The sequence below is a fragment of the Moschus berezovskii genome, chromosome 22 (genome assembly GCF_049115385.1).
Source record: "Moschus berezovskii isolate FMDL1 chromosome 22, NW_MosBer_1.0, whole genome shotgun sequence".
In the NCBI taxonomy this organism is placed as follows: Eukaryota; Metazoa; Chordata; class Mammalia; order Artiodactyla; family Moschidae; genus Moschus; species Moschus berezovskii.
Genome location: NC_142481.1, coordinates 2,640,806 through 2,661,795, shown reverse-complemented (window position 1 = coordinate 2,661,795; position 20,990 = coordinate 2,640,806). Strand labels below are relative to the sequence as shown.

The window sequence follows — 20,990 nt, the reverse complement described above, 5'->3', positions numbered from 1 at the left end:
CGGCCCCCGGGAGGCGTCAGGCCGAGCCCGGGACCGCGTGCGGCCGGCAGGGGTGCGCGGCCCACTTTTCCGAAAAAGCCGGGCGGTGGGAGCGACCACGTCGGGGCCACGCCCCTGGCCCTCTTAAAGGGGCCGCACCCCATTACACCAGGATCATCGCGTTTCTACCTCCATCCACCCAGAGGGTACCAGAACCCCTCAGCGACACACCTGACTCTTAGGGGCGCCGGGACCCCGTCACCATGTCCCGTTACCGCTCCCCACGTGCAAAGTGAACAGACGAAACCCGGGACACAGACCTTGTCGGTTTATGTAGAAAGAAGTGGGGCGCTGGGCGGTAAGAGCGCAGGGAATGGGGCTGCCTACAGGCCGATGACGTCGTCCGGCTCGAGGTCCGCGTTGGCGAGGCAGCGGGCCCGGGGGTGCTGCGCCCCGGGGCCGGGATCCACGTCGGGCTTGGCGGCAGCGGCGCCCGGGCGCTCCGCGTCCATGACGCCCAGCACCGCGTCCAGCATGGAGGGGCCCAAATCCAGGTGGAAGGACAGCAGCGGGTCGGCGGGCGCGGGCGCGCGGAGGGCGGGCGACGAGGCCTGCGGCACGGCGGGCGGCGGCGCGGAGCGCGGGGCCCCCGCGGGCGGCGCCCGGGGCTCGGGGGGCGGCCCGCCGCCGTGGCGGCTCAGGAACGAGGTGTCCCCGAAGGCGTCGCCGCCGCGCCCCACGTGCAGCGTGTGCCGGAAGTCGCCGAGCGGCGCGGAGATGGACAAGGCGCCGCGCTCTGGCCGTTTCTTGGGCTGCGCAGGGCCCAACTGCTTCAGCACCGGCATCTGCGGGGTAGGGGCGGGTTAGCACGGCCTTCCCCCGGGGCCGCTGCCGAGGCCTGCCTGCCGCGTTCCCAGCCTTAGCCTAGCCCGCGGTGCAAAGGATACTCTGGACACGCACAGCACGACCGTGGTGAAGGTACGGAGGTCAGTCCCATTTTACAGCTGGGGAAACTGAGGCCCGACGTCACAGCTGTTTGATTCAAAACTCAGACTCAAGTTTAGGTCTGCCTGTATGTCAACTGCACTTAGAACTAACGTTTGAGGATTTCATACTCTAGAGAACCAGCAAAACACGCTTCACCAAGCCTGCAGACTGCTTCCCAAAGCTGGCGGAAACTCCACCCTGAAGGCGGGCTCCCCTGGTGGCTCAGACGGTGAAGAACCTACCTGCAATGCAAAGACCCGGGTTCGATCTCTGGGTCGGGAAGTCCCCTGGAGAAGGGAATGGCAACCCACTCCAGTACTCTCGCCTAGAGGATTTCCTGGACAGAGGAGCCTGGAGGGCTAAGGTCCATAGGGTCACAAAGAGTCGAACACGACTGAGCGACTATCACTCCACCCTTAAGACAGAGCTGCCCCTGTCCTTTAGGGGAAGAGACACAGTGCCCAGAGCCTGCCACACTTCTAGAGGCCCGCACACAGTTTTAATTTATTATTATTACCTTTCTGCACCTCCGGTCCTTAACTGAGGCCGCTGGCCGCCAGCTGGCACAGGGCGGGGACAGGCGCAGGTCTTCCTCTCCGGCGCCACCTTCCGGGCCCACAGAGCTCACACAGTCCAGAGGAGGGCAGAGGAGACCCTCTCGGACGAGGGGAGCTCCCCACTCTGTCAATACACAAGGTACAGAAGCCCCTTCTGAGCCGAGGGATGCTGTGTTTTATTTCAAAATGTCTGGATTGTGTTTGTCTTTATACCAACGCGGTCGTAAAATATAACACATATAGTTATGTCCATGAAAGCTTTGCCGGAGACACACAAAAGTCATAATGTAGGCTGGCCTGAGGATTCTAATTTGGGAGCTTTAGGGGGCCTGGGAAATCTGTATACTTGCACATGTGTGTGCATGTGCGTGTGTCCGAATGCACACTCAGTCCTGTCCGACTCTTTACAACCCCATGGACTGCAGTCGGCCAGGCTCCTCCATCCATGGGGTTCTCCAGGCAAGAACACTGGAGTGGGTTGCAATTTCCTCCCCCAGGGGATCCTTCCCACCCAGGGATCGAACCTGCATCTCCTGTATCTGTAGGTGAACCCTTTACCACTGAGACCATCCCCCCTACGCCCACAGCATTTGACACAGTGGTTTACAATGTCAAATTATCTGATTTTGAAACAAGCAACATAATATCTTACTTCTTGCTAAGAGTAACTAATAATAATACAAAATTTCGTGTGTTAAAACACAGCAAGAATGGCATAAATTCCAGTCTGGCAGCTCATGAACTATAAACCAGGCGCCCTATGGCCACATGACTGCATGCGGACTTGATGGCAAATAGATATGTCCACCAACCTTTGCCCATATCCTGGAACTTGGCTGTTTTTATGGAACTTCTGGGAGGGACTTTGATGACCTTGTACTTTTGTTTTAACAGTCACTGTTGTAATAATAATAATAAACATTCTTTCTATTTGAATTGAAGCCCCACCCTTTGCCAACTGTTTGAACTGAGATAAATGATGTGGTCCCTTGGCTTGCTTTCTATCTGAAAGTGGGCAGAAAAACACTTCCTTCCTTGTAGGGCACACAGAAACACTCAAAACTATATTTGTAATACCACCAGCCAGCAGATAGTGATAGCACTGGGGGTGGCGGGGAGTCGTGTCCCCAAACAAAACTGTGGGACAGCATTTAGATTTGATAAAATCCTCTGAAGCAGGCTAAGCATTGTCCTTTCAGTAACCACCACCCTGGGAAATACCATCTGTAATGTGGAGAGAAATTAAAGCCAAAGGATTTGAAATCATTATAGATGGCTGTGGACTGAGGGCTGTCCACTCCCCTACTCAAACACACACACACACTCTACATTTATTTCTCTTGAAAAACCAGTCTTGCTTGACCACCTCTATAGCGCTTCTCAAAATACCCTAACCTCCACCCAGGTGAATAAATATATTTTACTGCAATCTGGAACACAATCACCATTCCTTCCCCATCGCACCCAGTATATAAGGGAAACAACATCTTATGAAATGAGACTACTCAGCACGTGGTAGGCACTTGGATAGTTTCAATTCTAATCTATATTATTATTTTGGCCATGCTTTGCAGGACCTTAGTTCCCCAACCAGGCATCGAACCCACACTCCCTGCAGTGGAAGCCCAGAGTCCTAACCACTGGACCACCAGGGAATTCCCTGTTAGTCTTTTTTTTTTTTTTTTAAATGTTGACTTCTGCTCATTAACAAATCACAATCCACAGTTTAAAAAAAAAAAAAAATTTCTGTCTCAGAGCTAGCAGTGCCCTGTCTCACTGAGCTGTGAATTACAGGTGAAAAGAGCAGAGCTCAGAAAGCCAGCCGCCCAGACTTGGATCTGACTGTGCACACTGCTGGGTTGCTTTGGGCAAATCACTTACCCTTTCCGACCTCATTTCCTCAGCTCAAACATGGAACGGTGCTCATAGGATAATTTATAGTCTCTTTGCAAGAAATAGTGAGGAGGAATTCCCTAGGAGTCCGGTTGTGAGGACTATGAGCTTTCACTGCCAAGGGCACTGGTTCAGTCCCTGTTTAGGGAACTAAGACCCTGTTAGCCAATCAGTACAACCAAAAAAAACAAAAGAATTGGTGAGATATTGCCCCGGGGAAAGTCTTGGCATGGTAGCCAGCACACAGAAAATGCTGTGTGCTCCATGATCCAACCTTGGATCATCCTCTCCTGTCCCAGAGAAGGAAACAGATGCTCAGAGAGGGGATGTGACTTGCCCGAGGTCACAACGCAGCTCTGCGGGCCTCCAGAGCCCAGAGGCATGCCTTCGGCTGCCAGTGCCCCATGCACTGGCCCTCCCTGGACGCTCTCTGCCACTGCTTCCTCTCCCTGCCCACCCCCACCTTGCCCTCCTCCAGTCCTCCCATCACCATACAGGGTGATAGCTCTGCCATTTTCCAGCACTTAGCAGCTCCTTAAGATCGTGGTCTCTCACAAGCCATACAGACAGAAGGAGGGGGAAAAAAAAAACTTGTTTTTTGACACTTAACACAGCCGGAACTGACTTTCTCAACCTCAACCTCAGTTTGCTCCTCTCAAAACTGGGGAGTTGGAATGCCTACCTGCAAGGGGCTGTCCTAGAGGGCGCTCATGGTGCTGACACTGTTTCCCAAGCACTGATCCTGGGCCGGGCAGGGGTCTGAGCGCTCGGCACTCATGTAGTCCTCCTAACAGTCCCCTGTGAGGGGAGAACCCTGCTATTACGTTCGTTTGGAGATGTGGGTGGCAGCTTGGAGCACAGAGAGCTGAAGTAGCTGGCCCTGGACCACACAGCAGCAATTACCGCCTGAATCTGGAACGCAAGCAGGCGGACTCCGGAGTTGGAAGGACGTTAGATCGCTCAGAGTCCCCAAAGCGTAGGGCGAGCAGACCCGTGGGAAAATAATAATAATGCTTTCATATCAAGGCCAGGGACCTACACCCTTGACCCTGTTTGTTTGCTTTTCTTTTTCTCCATTCCAGGTAAGAACAACGAGTTAGAAATTGTTTTTGAAAGCCAACGTTCCTCCTGGCTAGTTCTGAGAACTCGGGGTGGGCTGGGGTGGGGCGCAGGGGATGTGGGGAGCAGTCCGTCCACTTCTCCGAGCCTTGGTGTCTCCTGAAATGGAAGGCTCGAATCTTCCTGTGTGCCTGATGCAATGAGGTCATGCTCGGAAAGAGCCAGTGGCGGGGCCAACTCCGCACAGAGGAGCTGTTGTGTGTGACGACCTCAGGCCGGGCAGAGAGCAGGAGCCGCGCCCCTGGACCCGCGCGCCCCCAACACTTTCCTGCCGAGGCTCCAGCTGCAAGGGGCTGGGGACGCACAGCTGGCTCTGCCCCATCCTCCCCGGGCCCCAGCCCGCCCCGCATCCAGCCCGGCTGGTTCTCAGCCCCGTGGGAGAGGCGACCAGGCGGGCGCCACCGGACGGCGCAGGGGGACTGGGGACCGGGACCCCACCCCGACCCCCTTGGGGCTCCAGAGCGCGCTTCCTGAGGCCACGTGGCTGCGGCCCAGGCGTCAGCGGCCGCCGTCCCTTCGGCCGTCTGTCTGCCCCGCTCCCCCCGGACTTGCCCGGGGTCCCCGGGGCTGCCAGTGCCCCCTCACCTCGCCGTCCTCGCCGAGCCGGGCGGACGCGCTCTCAGGCTCCGGCTCCGCCCGGGACCCGCTCCTCTCGGTTCGGGGCCCGCCTCCGCCTCCTGGGCCCAGGCCCGCGCCTCCCTCCGCCTTCCTCCGGGCGGGATCTCACCTGCGAAGGGCCCGGCAGGCGGAAACTGGAGGGGCACTCACGAGCCGGGCGGCCGGCCCGCCGCGGCCCTCCTTCTCTCCTGGATCCCGGGAGCCCTGACTCAGTTCCTCCTCGGCTTCAGGACGTGACGGGGTCCCAGACCACCCCCCGCCGGCCCCGGGAGTCTGAGCCTCACGCCCGCCTCCAGACCCTGCCACAGGGTCCCCTCTTTACCTGCACCGGGAACGGAAGCGTCAGCCCCTCTCGGGGGCCATGATGGGAGCCCAGAGGGGCGCAGAGTTCCCGCCCAGGCCAGCTCGGCCCGCCTGGGGCCGAGAGGGTTAAGGCAGCAGGCCCCTCCCAGGCCTCCCTTATTCCCCCTGCCACCCCCTCCAAAAGCTGGCCTCTAGGATTTAAGGACTAAAAAGCCGCGGCGGAAAAGCGGAGGCCCCTCCAGGCAGAGTGTGGGGGCGGGCTGTGGCCGAGACTGGATGTGCAGGGGGAAGGACCGCGGAGGGGGTGGGGGATTGGATGGACGGGGCGGCCCCCCAGCCCGGCCCCTCCCCTGCCAGCCTGGAATTTCCTGCAAGTGGGGAAGTCTGGCTGTTTGGAAAGAGTAATTTCTTCCAGATTGCAGCGGTTGGAGGAGCGAGTGTGGGGCCTGAAGAGAGAGAGAAGCCGACAAGGTCAGGCAGTGAGACCGGCGGTAGGAGCGGGTGGAGGTGGCCGCGGAGGGCGGCTCCCTGCCTGCGTTGGGGAGTTGAAGGTCCGGGCCTAGGCGTCACTTCGCTGGGGGCCCGCGCCGAGCGGTGATGAGAAGGCTCATAGTGGGGTGGAGGGGAGGACGATACCCTAGGGGGTGAGTGCGGGGAAAGCCCCACTCCGGGGAGGAGGCCGGCTCGGTTGTGAGCTGGGATGGAGGCGCTGGAGAAGAGGGAAAGAAAGAGAAGGTGCTCAGTCGTGTCCGACTCTTTGCGACCCCGTGGGCTGGGGCCCACCCGGTTCCTCTGTCCTTGGGGATTCTCCAGGCAAACATACTGGAGAGGGATCTTCCCCACCCAGGGCTCGAACTCAGGTCTCCGACATTGCAGGCAGACGCTTTACCGTCTGAGCCACCTTTGCAGCCGAGAGCAGGGAGGGTCCTAGATAAGGAGGAGGTGTGGCTTGACCTGAATCTTCCGAAGCGGGAGGAGTTCGTGTTTACAGGGCCTAGGACCGGAGGGAGCGGGCCAGGCCGCCAGGTGGAGCCTGGTTTACCTGGAGAGATCGGGGTTGGAAGCCACGGGGAGCTTCTGATTTGTCCTGAGTCGGGTATTAAGCGGGAAAAACAGGGTCAGAACTTGAAGGGGCAGAGAGTCCACTTCACAGTCCAGAAGGGGGATGGGCTGGAACAGGCTGGGACGGTGGCTCAGATAGAAAAGAATCCGCCTGCGATGCAGGAGACCCGGGTTCCATCCCCGAGTGGAGAAGATCCCCTGGAGGAGGGCAGGGCAACCCACTCCAGTATTCTTGCCTGGAGAATCCCACGGACAGAGGAGCCTGGCGGGCTATGGTCCATGGAATCGCAAAGAGGCAGACACGACTGAGCGACTGACACTTTTTTTCTTTCACATTCAAGGCAAAGTTTAATGTGGAGGTGGGAGAGTGGTCACCCAAACCTCGGGAGCCGAGATAAACGTTTAAATAACAGCATTTTAGTTATTTTCTATTGATGTTTGGATTCAAACTGCATTGCATCATTTAAAAGGGATTTAATATATTCTCAGTGTCGCACAACCATCACCTTTGTCTGGTTCCAAAAACACTCATCACCTCAAGCAGACAAACAAACTCCGCCACCTGGTCTGGTCTGCGCCTGGTCTGCTGCGACAGGCTGCCTGTGTCCTTTTGCTGCGTTCACTCTGTCCCCGCTTGAGTCCCTCTTGGGCGTCAGACTCCCTGATTGGCAGGCCTGCTCCACTGTCCTCCTGCCTCTGGCCAGAGAAGGTCCTCTGCTTCCAGGGCTCACGTGATTATGAGAGGTCAACCTGGATAACAGGTTATACATGGTAATGGCTGGATCTAATGCGTTACTCCGTGATCGGTACACGTTACCTGCTGCTGAGGTGTCTGTGCCCTCCCAGGGGCTTAGGGGTTGTGAACCCGCCTGCCAATGCAGGGGACATGGGTTCGATCCCTGATCCCAGAAGATCCCACATACTGGAGAGCTACTGAGCCCTGGAGCCACAACCACCGAGCCTGCGCTCTAGGGGCTGTGAGCCGCAGGCACTGCGCCCTGGCATGGCGACCACTGACAACCAGGAGCCAGAGCCCGCGCTCCACAAGAGCGCCCCCGCTCCACAAGAGCACCCCCCGCGACGGGGGCCCGGGCACGGAAACTAGAGAAAGTCCGCATGCTGCCACAAATGCCTAATGTAGCTAAAAACACACACACAAGAATCCAGCTTCAGTGCAGGAGACACAGGAGACCCTGGTTCGATCCCTGGGTTGAGAAGATCCCCTGCAGAAGGAAATTGCAACCCACTCCAGTATTCTTACCTGGGAAATAGAACGGACAGAGGAGCCTGGTGGGCTACAGTCCGTGGGGTTTCAAAGAGCCGGACACGACTGAAGCTGCTTAGCACAGACAGAACCTAGTCACAGGTTCCAGGGATTTTTGCCTGGACATCTTTAGACGTGCGTTCTGTCTACCCCAAGGACCTTCAGAGGGCATGTCGCGGGGGATGCTGGGGCAACCACCAAGCTGGAGAGCCTGGGAGGAGGAGCAGGAGGACAAGAGACCCCAGAGACCCTGAGCCAGAGCAGAGGGAAGGGCAGTCAGCTGCACCAGAGCAAAGGGGAGCACCTGCACGGTCCCGGGGGCGCCCTGCCCAGAAGGGCCCTGTGCTTGTTTAATGGTTTGCTCTATCTTGAAACTATTAATCCTTTTGAACAAGGGACCCCGCATCTTCCTTTGCTACGCACCCTGAAAACTCTGTCGTTGGTTCTGGTTGAAGTGGGAAGAACAGAGGCCTGAGACGAAGCAGCTGCGATCGATGACAGTGAGGGATGAGAAAGGCGGGGGACATGCACCGGAGCCCGGCGGCGCCAGAGAAGGGGACGTGGGAGGACACACGCCCCCTCGCTGCAGGCTCAGGGCAGACCAGGCCGATTAAAAAAAAAAATTCCACTGGATTGATAGCAAGCCAGAGGCCACCGGTGGCCTGAGTGAGAACCGCCCGTGGGGCCTGGGGGGGTGGAAGCCCGCTTGCTGTGGGGGAGAGGGGGGAGACAAGGAGGAGGGTTTGGGAATCCCAGGAAGGAAGGAGAAGGAGACGGTATCCAGAGGAAGAGGAAGGGGTCAGAGAAGGGATTTTGTTTCTTTGCTTGGTTTGGAGGCATTTGTTACTATTTTGTTTCTTTTTTTCAAAAAAGTAATTTTTAGTTACATAAAGGATACCTGAACACATCCTTCTTGAAAAAGAGAAAAAAACGCTGGCTAGTACGGTTTTCTGAGAAGGCAATGGCAAATCACTCCGGTACTCTTGCCTAGAAAATCGCATGGACAGAGGAGCCTGGTGGGCTGCAGTCCATAGGGTCACTACTAGTCGGACACGACTGAGTGACTTCACTTTCACACATTGGAGAAGGAAATGGCAACCCACTCCAGTGTTCTTGCCAGGAGAATCCCAGGGACGGCGGAGCCTGGTTGGCTGCCATCTATGGGGTCGCACAGAGTCAGACACGACTGAAGTGACTTAGCAGCAGCAGCAGCAGTAAGGTTTTGGGAGAAGACAATGGCAACCCACTCCAGTGCTCTTGCCTGGACAATCCCATGGATGGAGGAGCCTGGTGGCCTGCAGTCCATGGGGTAGCTAAGAGTTGGACATGACTGAGTGACTTCACTTCCAATTTTCACTTTCATGCATTGGAGAAGGAAATGGCAACCCACTCCAGTGTTCTTGCCTGGAGAATCCCAGGGACAGGGGAGCCTGGTGGGCTGCTGTCTATGGGGTCACACAGAGTCGGACACGACTGAAGCGACTTAGTGGCAGCAGCAGCAATAAGGTTTTGATGATCTTGTCCAGTCCAAGACCAAGTAATTAGTTTGAGGTATATACCTTCCAGGGGCTTCCCTGGTGGCTAATGGTAAAGAGTCTGCCTGCAGTGCAGGAGATCCCTGGGTTTGATCCCTGGGTCAGGAAGATCCCCCTGGAGGAGGAAATGGCAACCCACTCCAGTATTCTTGCCTAGAAAATCCCATGGATGGAGGAGCGTGCAGGCTACAGTCCATGGGGTGGCAACAAGTCGGGCACGGCTGAGCGACTAAACAACAATGCACCATTCAGCCGGGTTGAGCTCTTGCGCATAGACCCGTGGTTCGGGTTGAGCTCTTGCTGGTAGACCCGTGGTTCGGCACTGGGAGCTACTGGCATTTGGGGCTGGGTCACTGCTTGTGGTGGGGGCGGCCTGTGCACTGGGGGGTGCTTGGCAGGGTCCCAGGGCTCCGCCCACCGATGCTAGTAGCGCTCCCTCCCTGTGATTTAGACTCATCACTGTTTCCAAACGGTCCCCAGAAGGGGGATAAAGCCTCTGGCTGAGAGCAGCTGATCAACGCAGTGCTCTAAGTAAATACATTTTAAATACACAAAGGAGGGGCTTCCCTGGTAGTCCAGGGGCTAAGACTCCATGCTCCCAATGCAGGGGGCCCCGGGTTCAATTCCTGGTCAGGGAACTAGATCGCACATGCCACAACCAAGACCCTGTGTGGCCAAAGACACAGCTGCTAAACACACACAAAAGGGCTTCCACTGGGTGACTTTGGGCCACCACTGCTTTCCCACTTGGCAATTTCTTTTGGAACTCATTCATGCAGATTTTAAACAGGAGCTATGAACTTATTTCAGCATCTTGAAGAAAGTACATAACAACAACAAAAATAGCAGCTAACACCCATGGAAGGGTTGGAATCGTTTAGGAGCAGTTCTAACCTCTCTGCTTCTGTAAACTTAATCTTCAGAGTTCTGTGGGTGAGAGGAGGGTGGTATTACTATTCCCATTGGGTTTTCCGCTTTGTTTTGTCTTGGGAAACTTAGCTCATGCAGTTGTAAAGCTGTGTGGGTGGGATTTGAACTCAGGCAGGCTGACCCTGAGGAGAGATGGAAAATACAGGAGAGGATGGTTCTATGATGGACAGGACCTCGGAGCAGGAGGGGAAAAGATCCGTCCCACAGAACCTTCAGCACAAGCTGGAATCAAGAATGCCGGGAGAAATATCAATAACCTCAGATATGCAGATGACACCACCCTTATGGCAGAAAGTGAAAGAACTAAAGAGCCTCTTGTTGAAAGTGAAAGAGGAGAGTGAAAAAGTTGGCTTAAAGCTCAACATTCAGAAAACTAAGATCATGGCATCTGGTCCCATCACTTCATAGCAAATAGATGAGGAAACAGTGGAAACAGCGGCTGACTTGATTTTTCTGGGCTCCAAAATCACCGCCGATGGTGATTGGAGCCATGAAATTAAAAGACGCTTACTCCTTGGAAGGAAAGTTATGACCAACCTAGACAGCATATTAAAGAGCAGAGACATTACTTTGCCAACAAAGGTCCATCTAGTCAAGGCTATGGTTTTTCCAGTGGTCATGTATGGATGTGAGAGTTGGACTGTGAAGAAAGTTGATCGCCAAAGAATTGATGTATTTGAACTGTGGTGTTGGAGAAGACTCTTGAGAGTCCCTTGGACTGCAAGGAGATCCAACCAGTCCATCCTAAAGGAGATCAGTCCTGGCTGTTCATTGTAAGGACTGATGTTGAAGTTGAAACTCCAATATTTTAGCCACCTGACGTGAAGAGCTGACTCACTGGAAAAGACCCTGATGTTGGAAAAGATTGAAGGAGGAAGGAGAAGGGGATGACAGAGGATGAGATGGTTGGATGGCATCCCCAACTCAATGGACATGGGTTTGGGTGGACTCTGGGAGTTGGTGATGGACAGGGAGGCCTGGCATGCTGCGGTCCATGGGGTCTCAAAGAGTCGGACATGACTGAGCCACTGAACTGAACTGAACAGAACCTTCTGGAATGATGGGCATGTCCGGTAGGCTGTCAGCACTTGAACTATAGCTAGTGGGGCCAGAACTAAAATTGTAATGGTATTTCATATTGACTCTACAACGAAATCGCCACTGGGCCAGTGGTCCAGGTGTCGCGTAGCCCTGAGGAGGGTTTAGCTCTCCAGCGGGGGCTCCGCTTGGAAAGCAGGAGGGAGGGCGGAGGGGCGGCTGCAGTCTGGACTAGTAGGCGGGGGTGCTTGTGGGGCTCTTCCCTGCTGGCCCCGGCCTGGGTGACGAGGTTCAGCTGTGCTGGGAAGGGACGGGAAGCTGGTCCAGATCTGAAAGTGTCAGTTGCTCAGTTGTGTCCGACTCTTTGTGACCCTGTGGACTGTAGCACGCTGTCCATGGGATTCTCCAGGCAGGAACACTGGAGGGGGTCTTCATTCCCTTCTCCAGAGGATCTTCCCGACCCGGGGGTCGAACTGCAGGACAACATCTACGGAACACCGTGCTGTGTGCGGCTCTGTCCCAAGCCCTGCTGCCGTGTTCTCTCATTTAGGCCTTGAACCAACCTACGAGGCAGGTGCTGTGCATTAGGACCACTGAGCGGATGAGGAAACAGTCAGCGTGGCAGGGCCCCTCCCAAGGGCCGGGGAGAGTCAGAGGCTGGCAGTGCACTGGCCCACACCAGAAATGCACTGGCCCACACCGGAAATGCGCTGGCCCACACCGGAAATGGTGTGGAATCTCCCCTGTTGCTCAGGGATGCGAACAGAGGAGGAGTGACCTGGGGTTCATGTTTTGCCATCAGGAATTATTTCCAAGAATCAAAAGGACCTTGAAAGAGCCTCCTTCTAGAGGCAGAGCGGGAAGGGAGGGCGCCAGGGAGGGGAGGGGCAGACCCAGTGAGACTGAGCACGAGGGAGGGAAAGGCAGAAAGAGAGATCCCGAGAGAGGCAAGAGAGAGGCGGGTCGCGTCCACCGTCCACAGGCGGAGCCCTAGGGCTGCGGCCAGCCTCTGGAGCTCCCGCTGCTTCCAGCTGCACGCTCTCAGGGCTTCCTGCAAGCCCCCAACACCACCCCCCAACCTCACCCCAGTTCAGAAGCAGTTTTGTTTCTTTGGTTTGGATACGCCCACTGCTAGTTTTGTTTCTGTTTTGTAAATGTACTTTTCAGTTACATAAATGATACTCCTTCCTTATAAAGACAGAAAGGAAGGTTGGGGGTGGTGGTGGTGGGGAAACCGCATCACACAGATTGTGAGATCTTAGTTCCCCCACCAGGGACAGAGCCTAGACCCTCGGCAGTGACAGTGCAGAGCCCTAACCAGTGGACCGCTTGGGAATCCCCTGTCCCTGTAAAGGGAGAAAGGAAAAATAACCCTAACCAATAAGGTTTTGATGACCTCATCCAATCCAATTCTCATGAAACCGGTGTGGGGTATACACCTTCCAATTTTGTGTTGGTCTATTACAAACACACAGACCAGCGTTTCCTCACCCAGAGCTATTGGCATCTGGGGCTGGGTCATTCTTTGTGGGGTGAAGGGTCCTGTGCACTGTGGGATGCTCAGCTCAGCCCTAGGGCTCCACCCACTGGATGCCAGAGCTCCTCCTCCCCGTGGTTTTGATAACCGACAATATTTCCAAATGACTGTCTGCAGTTCCTGCCTCCTGGCTGCAATGCCAGCAGGAAAAGCTCCTGGGATCCATTGCAGGTTCCATGAAGGAAGGGCGTATCCGGGCACAATCAGCAAAGCTGAGGAAATAGGGAAGGGCCGAGAGAGAATCTGTGCAAACCCCTGGTCTTCCATCTGGGGATGGGGGTGGGGGACTGCTAAGGTTCTTCCTGCCTTGCTGCTAAATGCTGGCAGGTGGGACCACGCATTGGTGTCAGACGGCCTTGATTGGAGCCCCAGTTTCCTAGGCAAGTCACTTTTCAGCTTGTAGCTTTAGTTTCTTCATCAGTGTCAGAGGTCTAAGGACCCTCACAAAAACCCCAAGAATAATTCATAAAAGCTGCACTCATTACCAAAGAGAAGCAGTTTTTCAGACTGTGTCTAGGTGCCTGGTGATGACGGTGATGGTAATAGCAGGGATAACAGCCCACTGCCTTGAATGCATGCTCAGTACGTGCCAGACATTTTACTCCACGCATCACATGTAAAGCATTGTTTCTCACGAAAACCCTACAGAGCAGGTCCTGGCATTATCTTCATTTGATAGATGACAAAGTAGTGGCATGGCTTTGTCTAAGTCACAAAGTTAATAAAAGGCAGTTGTTGTTCAGTTGCTAAGTGGCTTCTGACTCTTTGTGACCTCATGGACTGCAGCACGCCAGGCCTCCCTGTCCATCACCAACTCCCGGAGTTTACTCAAACTCATGTCCATCGAGTCAGTGATGCCATCCAACCATCTCATCCTCTGTCGCCCCGTTCTCCTCCTGCCTTCAATCTTTCCCAGCATCAGGGTCTTTTCCCATGAGTCAGTTCTTCGCATCAGGTGGCCAAAGTATTGGAGCGTCAGCATCAGTCAGAACTATGATACAATCTGGATGCCAAACTGCTCGCCTCCTATGAGAAACAGAATATAACAGTCTCTGACCATCTGCTTCCCATGAAGCAGACACCATTGTTATTGCCATTTCACAGAAAAGCAAAGTGAGCCTCAGGGAGGCATGACGACGTTCCCGAGGACACAGAGCTAGCGAGAAGCAGATCTGCGTTTTGAAACCTACTTTGGTGTGAGCTCAGTCTGTTATCTTTGGGCCACACCTAGGTATCTGGTATGCTGACCCTGGTCTGGTAGGAGACAGTTCTGAGGGGGTAGAGGAAAACGAACATCATATGACCCCTGGTTTCTCCAGCGGTGGTGACGCTGAGCGCGGCCCCAGCACCATGAGCTTCTGCCCTTTACTCCTCTTCAGGTGCATGGATCACAAACAGAATTTGAGTCACTGTCAACTACTACCGCCCTCTGGGTGTTTGTCCAGTTTACCCGCATGCTCTGGTTGGATGTTTTGTTTGACTCCTGCGTGGAGACCACACAAGAGAACCACGAATGGGGCTCAGCTGATGAAAACTGGCCAACCGAGACAACAGGAAACGGTGGAGTCTGCCTTACCTTCATAGACTCTGACCATGGTGCTGAAACCAGACTCAACCACGGGATCCCGGTCAGCACCGCGGACAGCAGCCGCAGAGTCTGCCTCCCTGGGGTTGGACGTCCAGATATAGGTCGGGGGTATGGGGGCCAACAGAGGAGGCGGCAGAACTGTTCAGGAGGGAGGGAAGCTCAATAATGCAGGATATGAGGATCAGACTGACGACAGTCCTGCCATCAGAAGACAACACCTTGGACTTCCTGCTGGTCCCATGGATAGGAATCTGCCTGCCAATGCAGGGTCCCTGGCCCCGGGGAACATTCCACATGCCACGGAGCAAATAAAGCCTGTGTGCCACAAATACTGAGCCCACGCGCCCTAGAGCTTGTGCACTGAGAAGGCCACTCAGTGCAATGAAGAGTAGCCCCCACCTCCACGCCTGGCTCAGGTCCCTGAACCTGGTCTCACCAGACATCACGGGGGCCTGGACACTGAGCCCCAGCATCGGTGGTGGGGGGCACAGAGCCTACCCTGCTGGGCTGCTGGGGAGTGGGCTTCCAGAGATGGGGGAGACAGACCCCTTCAGGGGAACCTGTGTCTTGTCCCCCAGACAAGGGTCAGAGTGTGTGGCTCCTCCAGGCCGAGTGCCCCCCGTGGTGTGGTCTACCCCTCACCGAGAAAGTCACAAGGTCCAGGGGACCCCTGACCAGGGCTGGATGGTGCTTCAGGTGACTTTTGGGGTGAGGCCGTGCCTGTCCTGTGTGTGGTCAGCCCCCAGGGTGTCCTGGAGTCAGGGTCTGTCCAGCACACTCTGACCCCCCACCCCCAGAGGAGGTCACCATGAAGAGTCTGGGCAGTGATGCGGGGCACAGCTCCGGGAGGTGCAGAGGGTGTGGCCCCAGCACGATGGAGCAGGGGGCTCCGTCATGTCTGGCCCCGGCCCCCTTTGCTCAGGAATCTCGGCGTGTTGTCTGGGGTTGAGTGAGGGCCATGCGCCCGCAGTCGGATGCTCAGGATGGAGAGGCGCCAGGCTGAGTGGGGCAGACCCTGGGCAGCCCCTACACAGCACCAGTCCTTCTCCTGTCCCCCCCCTCCACGGGACCTCCTGGAGGCGTCAGCTCCCCCACCGCTCAGTGCTGCTCCTCGGCTGGTGAGTAGCTGACCCCTGCCTGCAGGGGTGTCTGGGGGGCTCTGTGCTGGGGTCAGGGTGCAGCCCTCTCCCAGGCTTGGCTCGGGGACTGTGAGAGCGCAACACGGGGCTGGCAGGCACAGGGCACCGGGGTGTCTGTGACACTCATAAGGACCCCGGGAGCAGCACTCACCCGGCTAGATGACCCTGCACCGGGCACCTAGGATGATGCCAGGACGGCCCATCGTGGGCAGCACTTCCCGGACCTTCTCAGAGCCTCCGCCCCTTTTCCTATGCAGAAAGGAGCTTACAGGTTCTTGTCCAAAGGGACAGGACTCCAGGGAAGGCCGGAACCAGTCCAAGGCAGCCAGACTAGACCCCAGACTAGTGTATGCGTGCGTACAGTGTGTCCATATATGTCTCTGTGTGGGTACGTGCATTTAGGGGGTATGTATGCATGTATACTGGAGAAGGCAACGGCAAGCCACTCCAGTACTCTTGCCTAGAAAACCCCATGGATGGAGGAGCCTGGTAGGCTGCAGTCTGTGGGGTCACTAAGGGTCGGACACGACTGAGCGACTTCACTTTCACACATTGGAGAAGGAAATGGCAACCCACTCCAGTGTTCTTGCCTGGAGAATCCCAGGGACGGGGGAACCTGGTGGGCTTCCGTCTATGGGGTCACACAGAGTCAGACACGACTGAAGTGACTTAGCAGCAGCAGCAGCAGCAGCATGCATTTATACACTTTACACTGTGCAGATGTGTTTGGGTACATATGAGTGCATTTGTGCATGCATGGCTGTGTGCTTGTGAAGGGATGGGAGCTGTATGCAGCTGGGGCAGCTCTGCACCTTCACCTAGACACCTGCACTCTTGGGCACGGTGGGCTGGCCGAGGAAGTTGGTGAGGCCATGGCTGCACAGGAAGGGCCCCTCAGGCTTTAGCTCCACCCAGAGGAAGAGGCAGGCCCCCATCTCCCACCCCACCCCAGTTCATCCCCACTGGACGCCGTGCATTTCCCCAAACACGAGAGGGCCCAGCAGCTGTAGGACACTGTCCTTGACCTGAACTTCACCCCTCACCAGGCTAATGCCCATCAGATTTGGGATTGGAGGCCATTCATCCCAACAAGCGTACAACTGCTGCTGTAAGAAATTACCACTCACATAGCAGCACCAAACAACGCAGCTTATTACCCTACAGTTCAGGATGTCAGAAGTCTGAGATCAGTTACACGGGGCTGAAATCCGGGGTGGGCAGGGCTGTGTTCCTTCTGGAGGCTCCAGGGGAGGCTCCATTCCTTTACCTTTTGCAGCGTCTGGGGGCTGTCCGCACTCCTTGGCTCATGGCCCCTTCCTCCATCTTCAGATCCTCCCTCTGACTAGGACTCCTGCTTCTGGGGTCACGTCTCATCTCCTCACTCTCTGACCCTCCTGCTTCTCTCTTGTAAGAACCCTGGAGATTACATTGGGTCCACCTAGAATATCCAAGGTCATCTCCCCTTCACAAGAGCCTTAACTCAGTCACACCTGCAAAGACCCCTTTTGCACCTAAGGTAACACAGCAGCTGGTGCCTGCTTACCTGAGTGGGTGTCCATCCGCAGCACCACCTCCGTTCGTGGGCTCCTCTGGGCTTGAATGCCTCACTGAATTCTGTGCATCTCCTTGCAGGGATGTTTCCTTCTGTTTCCACTAGCTTGTGAAAGAATAAATTCTTCAGAGTCTATTTTCTGTGTCCCTAGAGCCTCTGTGTAAGAGGAGGTCGAGTAGAAGCAGTGGAGACTAGAAACACCCCCACAGTGTGACCCCCAGGTGCCCATAGGGGAGGTGGCCCCCGTGTGACAGGACTGCGGCTGCCACCAGCCCCATGCCCTCCCTTCCTGGGCTCCCAGCGAGGTGATCTCCCAGCCTCCTTGCAGTTATGCGTGTCCTGGGAAGACGTTCACAGTGAGCAGGATGCACGGAGCCGCTTCCAGGCCTGGCCCCAAACCCTCCCTCACAAGATCCTCACTGTTGGCCCTTCTGCTGGTGGAAACGGATGCCCTGGGCGGCCTCGGCAGCACACACTGAGTGTGGGGCCCGGCTCCCAGGATGACGGTGGAGTAGAGCGCCCTGTACCTCTTGTGTTAGCCCTGTTTCAGGTTTCTGTAAAGTTGATGCTTTAACATATGTGATATATTTACAGTAAAAATGAATTGAAAACGGAGTTGGGAAGCCCCAAGGCGGAGCTCTTTCACCGTTGCTCTCTGCTGCAGCTTACCTCATACTGCTGGGTAGGAGGATGGTTACTTTACAACCCAGCGGAAAAATGATGATTTTTTTTCTTCTTGTCCAGCAACAGCCACCAATGAGAAGCAGTCACAGTACAGCCAATGAAAAATAGGCCGACCCAGCCAATGAAAAGCAGTTCAGCCAATGGGAAACAGCCAAAGCCCAGCCAATGAGAAACAGGGAATTTCAGCCAATGAGACACAGCAACTGTCCAGCCAATGAGATACAGCCACAGCCCAGCCAATGAGAAACAGGGAATTTCAGCCTATGAGACACAGCGACTATCCAGCCAATGAGACGCAGCCACAGCCCAGCCAATGAGAAACAGGGAATTTCAACCTATGAGACACAGCGAATGTCCAGCCAACGAGACACAGCCACAGATGAGATAATAAGAAACAGCCATCACAGCCCAGTCAATGAAAAAGAGGGAAATTTCAGCCAATGAGACATGGTGAATGTCCCACCAATGAGAAACATCCACTGTTCAGTTGCTCAGTCCAGCAGACTCATTGAGACCCCATGGACTGCAGGAGGTCAGGCCTCCCTGTCCATCACCAACTCTCAGAGCTTGCTCAAAATTCATGTCCATCCAGAGGGTGATGCCATCCAACCATCTCACCTTCTGTTGTCACCTTCTCCCACCTTCAATCTTTCCCAGCAACAGGTTCTTTTCAAATGAGTCAGTTCTTCACAGCAGTTGGCCAAAGTATTGGAGTTTCAGCTTCAGCATCAGTCCTTCCAACGAACATTCAGGACTGAATTCCTTTAGGATGGACTGTTTGGATCTCCTTGCAGTCGAGGGGACTCTCAAGAGTCTTCTCCAACACCACAGTTCAAAAGCATCAATTCTTCAGCACTCAGCTTTCTTTATAGTCCAACTCTCACATCTATACATGACTACTGGAAAAGTCATAGCTTTGACTAGACTGACCATTGTTGGCAAAGTAATGTCTCTGCTTTTTAATATGCTGTCTAGGTTAGTCATAACTTTCCTTCCAAGGAGCAAATGTCTTTTAATTTCATGGCTGCAGTCACCGTCTGCAGTGATTTTGGAGCCCCCAAAATAAAGTCTCTCACTGTTTCCATTGTTTCCTCACCGATTTGCCATGAAGTGATGGGACCAGATGCCATGATCTTAGTTTTCTGAATGTTGAGTTGTCAGCCAACTTTTTCACTCTCCTCTTTCACTTTCATCAAGAGTCTCTTTAGTTCTTCTTCGCTTTCTGCCGTAAGGGTGGTGTCATCTACATGTTTGAGGTTATTGATATTTCTCCCGGCAATCTTGATTCCACCTTGTGCTTCATCCAGCCCAGCATTTTGCATGATGTACTCTGCATATAAATTAAATAAGCAGGGTGGCAATATATAGGCTTGAAGTACTCCTTTCCTGATTTGGAAACAGCCACAGCCCAGGCAATAAGAAACAGTGAAAATTCAGTTAATGAGAAATAGCCACAGATGAGCCAATCAGAAGAAGCAAAATTTAGCCAATGAGAAACAGCACAATCCAGCCAATGAGATACAGGCACAGATGAGCCAATCAGAAACAGTGAAATTTTAGCCAATGAGAGAGAGACACAATCCAGCCAATGAGAAACAGTCACAGATGAGCCAATCAGAAACAGCAAAATTTTAGCCAATGAGAAACAGCCACAGTCCAGCCAATGAGATACAGCCACAGACCAGTCAGTGAGAAACAGCCACAAGTGAGCCAATCAGAAACAGTGAAAAGTCAGCCAATGAGAAACAGTCACAGATGAGCCAATGAGAAACAGCTACAGTCTAGCCAATGAGATACAGCCACAGGTTAGCCATTCAGAAACTGCAAAATTTTAGCCAATGAGAAACAGCTACATTCCAGCCAATGAGATACAGCCACAGACCAATCAGAAACAGCCATAGCTGAGCCAATCAGAAACACTGAAATTTTAGCCAGTCAGCAACAGCCACAGTCCAGCCAATGAGACATTATCCCACCTGCATAGCTTGCTTTTCTCTAACAGATTTGCATTTAAAGCACATCCTCTCAAGCATCCTCATTTTTTCTGTATAAAGTAACATTCCTCTCCATTGCTCTCTGGATTTGACGCTGGTTTGCCAGTTTGAATGTCCTGAATTGCAACTCCTCGGCCGTTCCTAAATAAACTCATTTTGCCTGCAAAATAACTGGACCTTTAATTTTAGGGTTCAAACTGGACACACCTTTTCCTGGATGAGCCACTAATAGGTCTGAGTCACTTGCTCTGGCCTCCTGGCTCCCTCTTCCTCCCCCGCCCCCTACCTGCTTCTTAGCAGGAATCCTCTTCCTGGTGCTCTTGTCAAACGGTTGTCGTTTAGTTGCAAAGTCGTGTTAGACTCTTGCAGCTCCATGTGCTGTAACCCTCCAGGTTCCTCTGTCCATGGGATTTCCCCGGCAGGAATACTGGAATGACTTGACATTGCCTTCTCCAGGGGACCTTGCCAGTCCAAAAATTGAACCCGAGTCTCCTGCATTGGCAGAGAGATTCTTTACCACCGAGCCAAGCAATTATCAAACACAAACCAGTCAATCCAGAATCCACACACCCATCACCTCTTTTACAGGACTCCACAGTCTGGGCCACTATCCACCTGCCCTTGACACTCCGGGGCCAGGTACAGGCCAACAAGGGACACCTCCTGCACCCCACAACCCGCTGAAATCATTAAACCAGCCAATCCCAAGCTGCTTACCTTTTTTTTTTTTTGTCCATTCCTTCTTGTGGCAACCACAGTAAAGGCTCTTGCCCACATTCCCCTCTCACTCCATCTCCTTTCTGTCTCTGGAGCTTCCTCATGTGACCCTGGTGGGTGGCATCCACGGCCCCTCCTCCTGGGAACTGTGAGTTGCAAAGTATCTTTTCAACAGCCAGGCGTCTCCTGATGGCTCCCTCACTATCCCTTACATTTTGAAAACACACAGCATTTTAAATCACCACCGTGCTGAGCTGGAATCAGCTTCACCTGTTTACTGAGGGAGGCACTAATTCCTATCAGGAGGCCTTAGACTTTGGGGGTCTATTGGCTGTAATAAGTACACAGCTGAAACACACATTCCGACTGTGAGAATGGGTAAGGGGTGACCCGGCCTTGAGTGTGCAGAAAGCAGACCCCCGTCTCTGCCCGAGTCAGAGTTTCATCTTCCGTTCCCCGAGCACGATCTCAGCCCGCTCAGCGCTCTCTGAATT

General features: G+C 54.4%; 1 protein-coding gene and 1 long non-coding RNA gene across 6 annotated transcripts; one reads left to right on the top strand and one right to left on the bottom strand.

Annotated features, from left to right (window-relative positions):
• Positions 1–292: 292 nt before the first annotated feature.
• On the bottom strand, positions 293–5,639 carry CDC42EP5 (CDC42 effector protein 5). 5 transcript variants are annotated; one of them, XM_055410735.2, is made up of 6 exons: positions 5,476–5,639; positions 5,121–5,262; positions 4,099–4,214; positions 1,484–1,647; positions 1,209–1,325; positions 293–824 (listed from the first exon to the last, which is right to left on the bottom strand). In XM_055410735.2, exon 6 carries the CDS (start codon positions 822–824, stop codon positions 363–365), a length of 462 nt encoding a protein of 153 aa, XP_055266710.2. In that variant the 5' UTR covers positions 1,209–1,325; positions 1,484–1,647; positions 4,099–4,214; positions 5,121–5,262; positions 5,476–5,639; the 3' UTR covers positions 293–362. The 5 variants fall into 5 exon arrangements, with proteins under 5 accessions (XP_055266710.2, XP_088686573.1, XP_055266711.2 ...); XM_088830447.1 differs by lacking the exons at positions 1,209–1,325; positions 5,476–5,639 and adding an exon at positions 3,405–3,554 and having other exon boundaries at positions 4,099–4,203; positions 5,121–5,257; XM_055410736.2 differs by lacking the exons at positions 1,209–1,325; positions 4,099–4,214; positions 5,476–5,639 and having other exon boundaries at positions 5,121–5,261.
• On the top strand, positions 5,549–18,865 carry LOC148774260 (uncharacterized). Its single transcript, XR_016035880.1, has 2 exons — positions 5,549–5,927; positions 17,846–18,865. It is a non-coding gene; the product is annotated as an uncharacterized LOC148774260 (long non-coding RNA).
• The last annotated feature ends 2,125 nt before the right edge of the window (positions 18,866–20,990 follow it).

Coding starts and splice junctions, on each gene's coding strand:
- CDC42EP5 (XM_055410735.2), bottom strand. CDS start 824: ATGCCGGTGCTGAAGCAGTTGGGCCCTGCGCAGCCCAAGAAACGGCCA.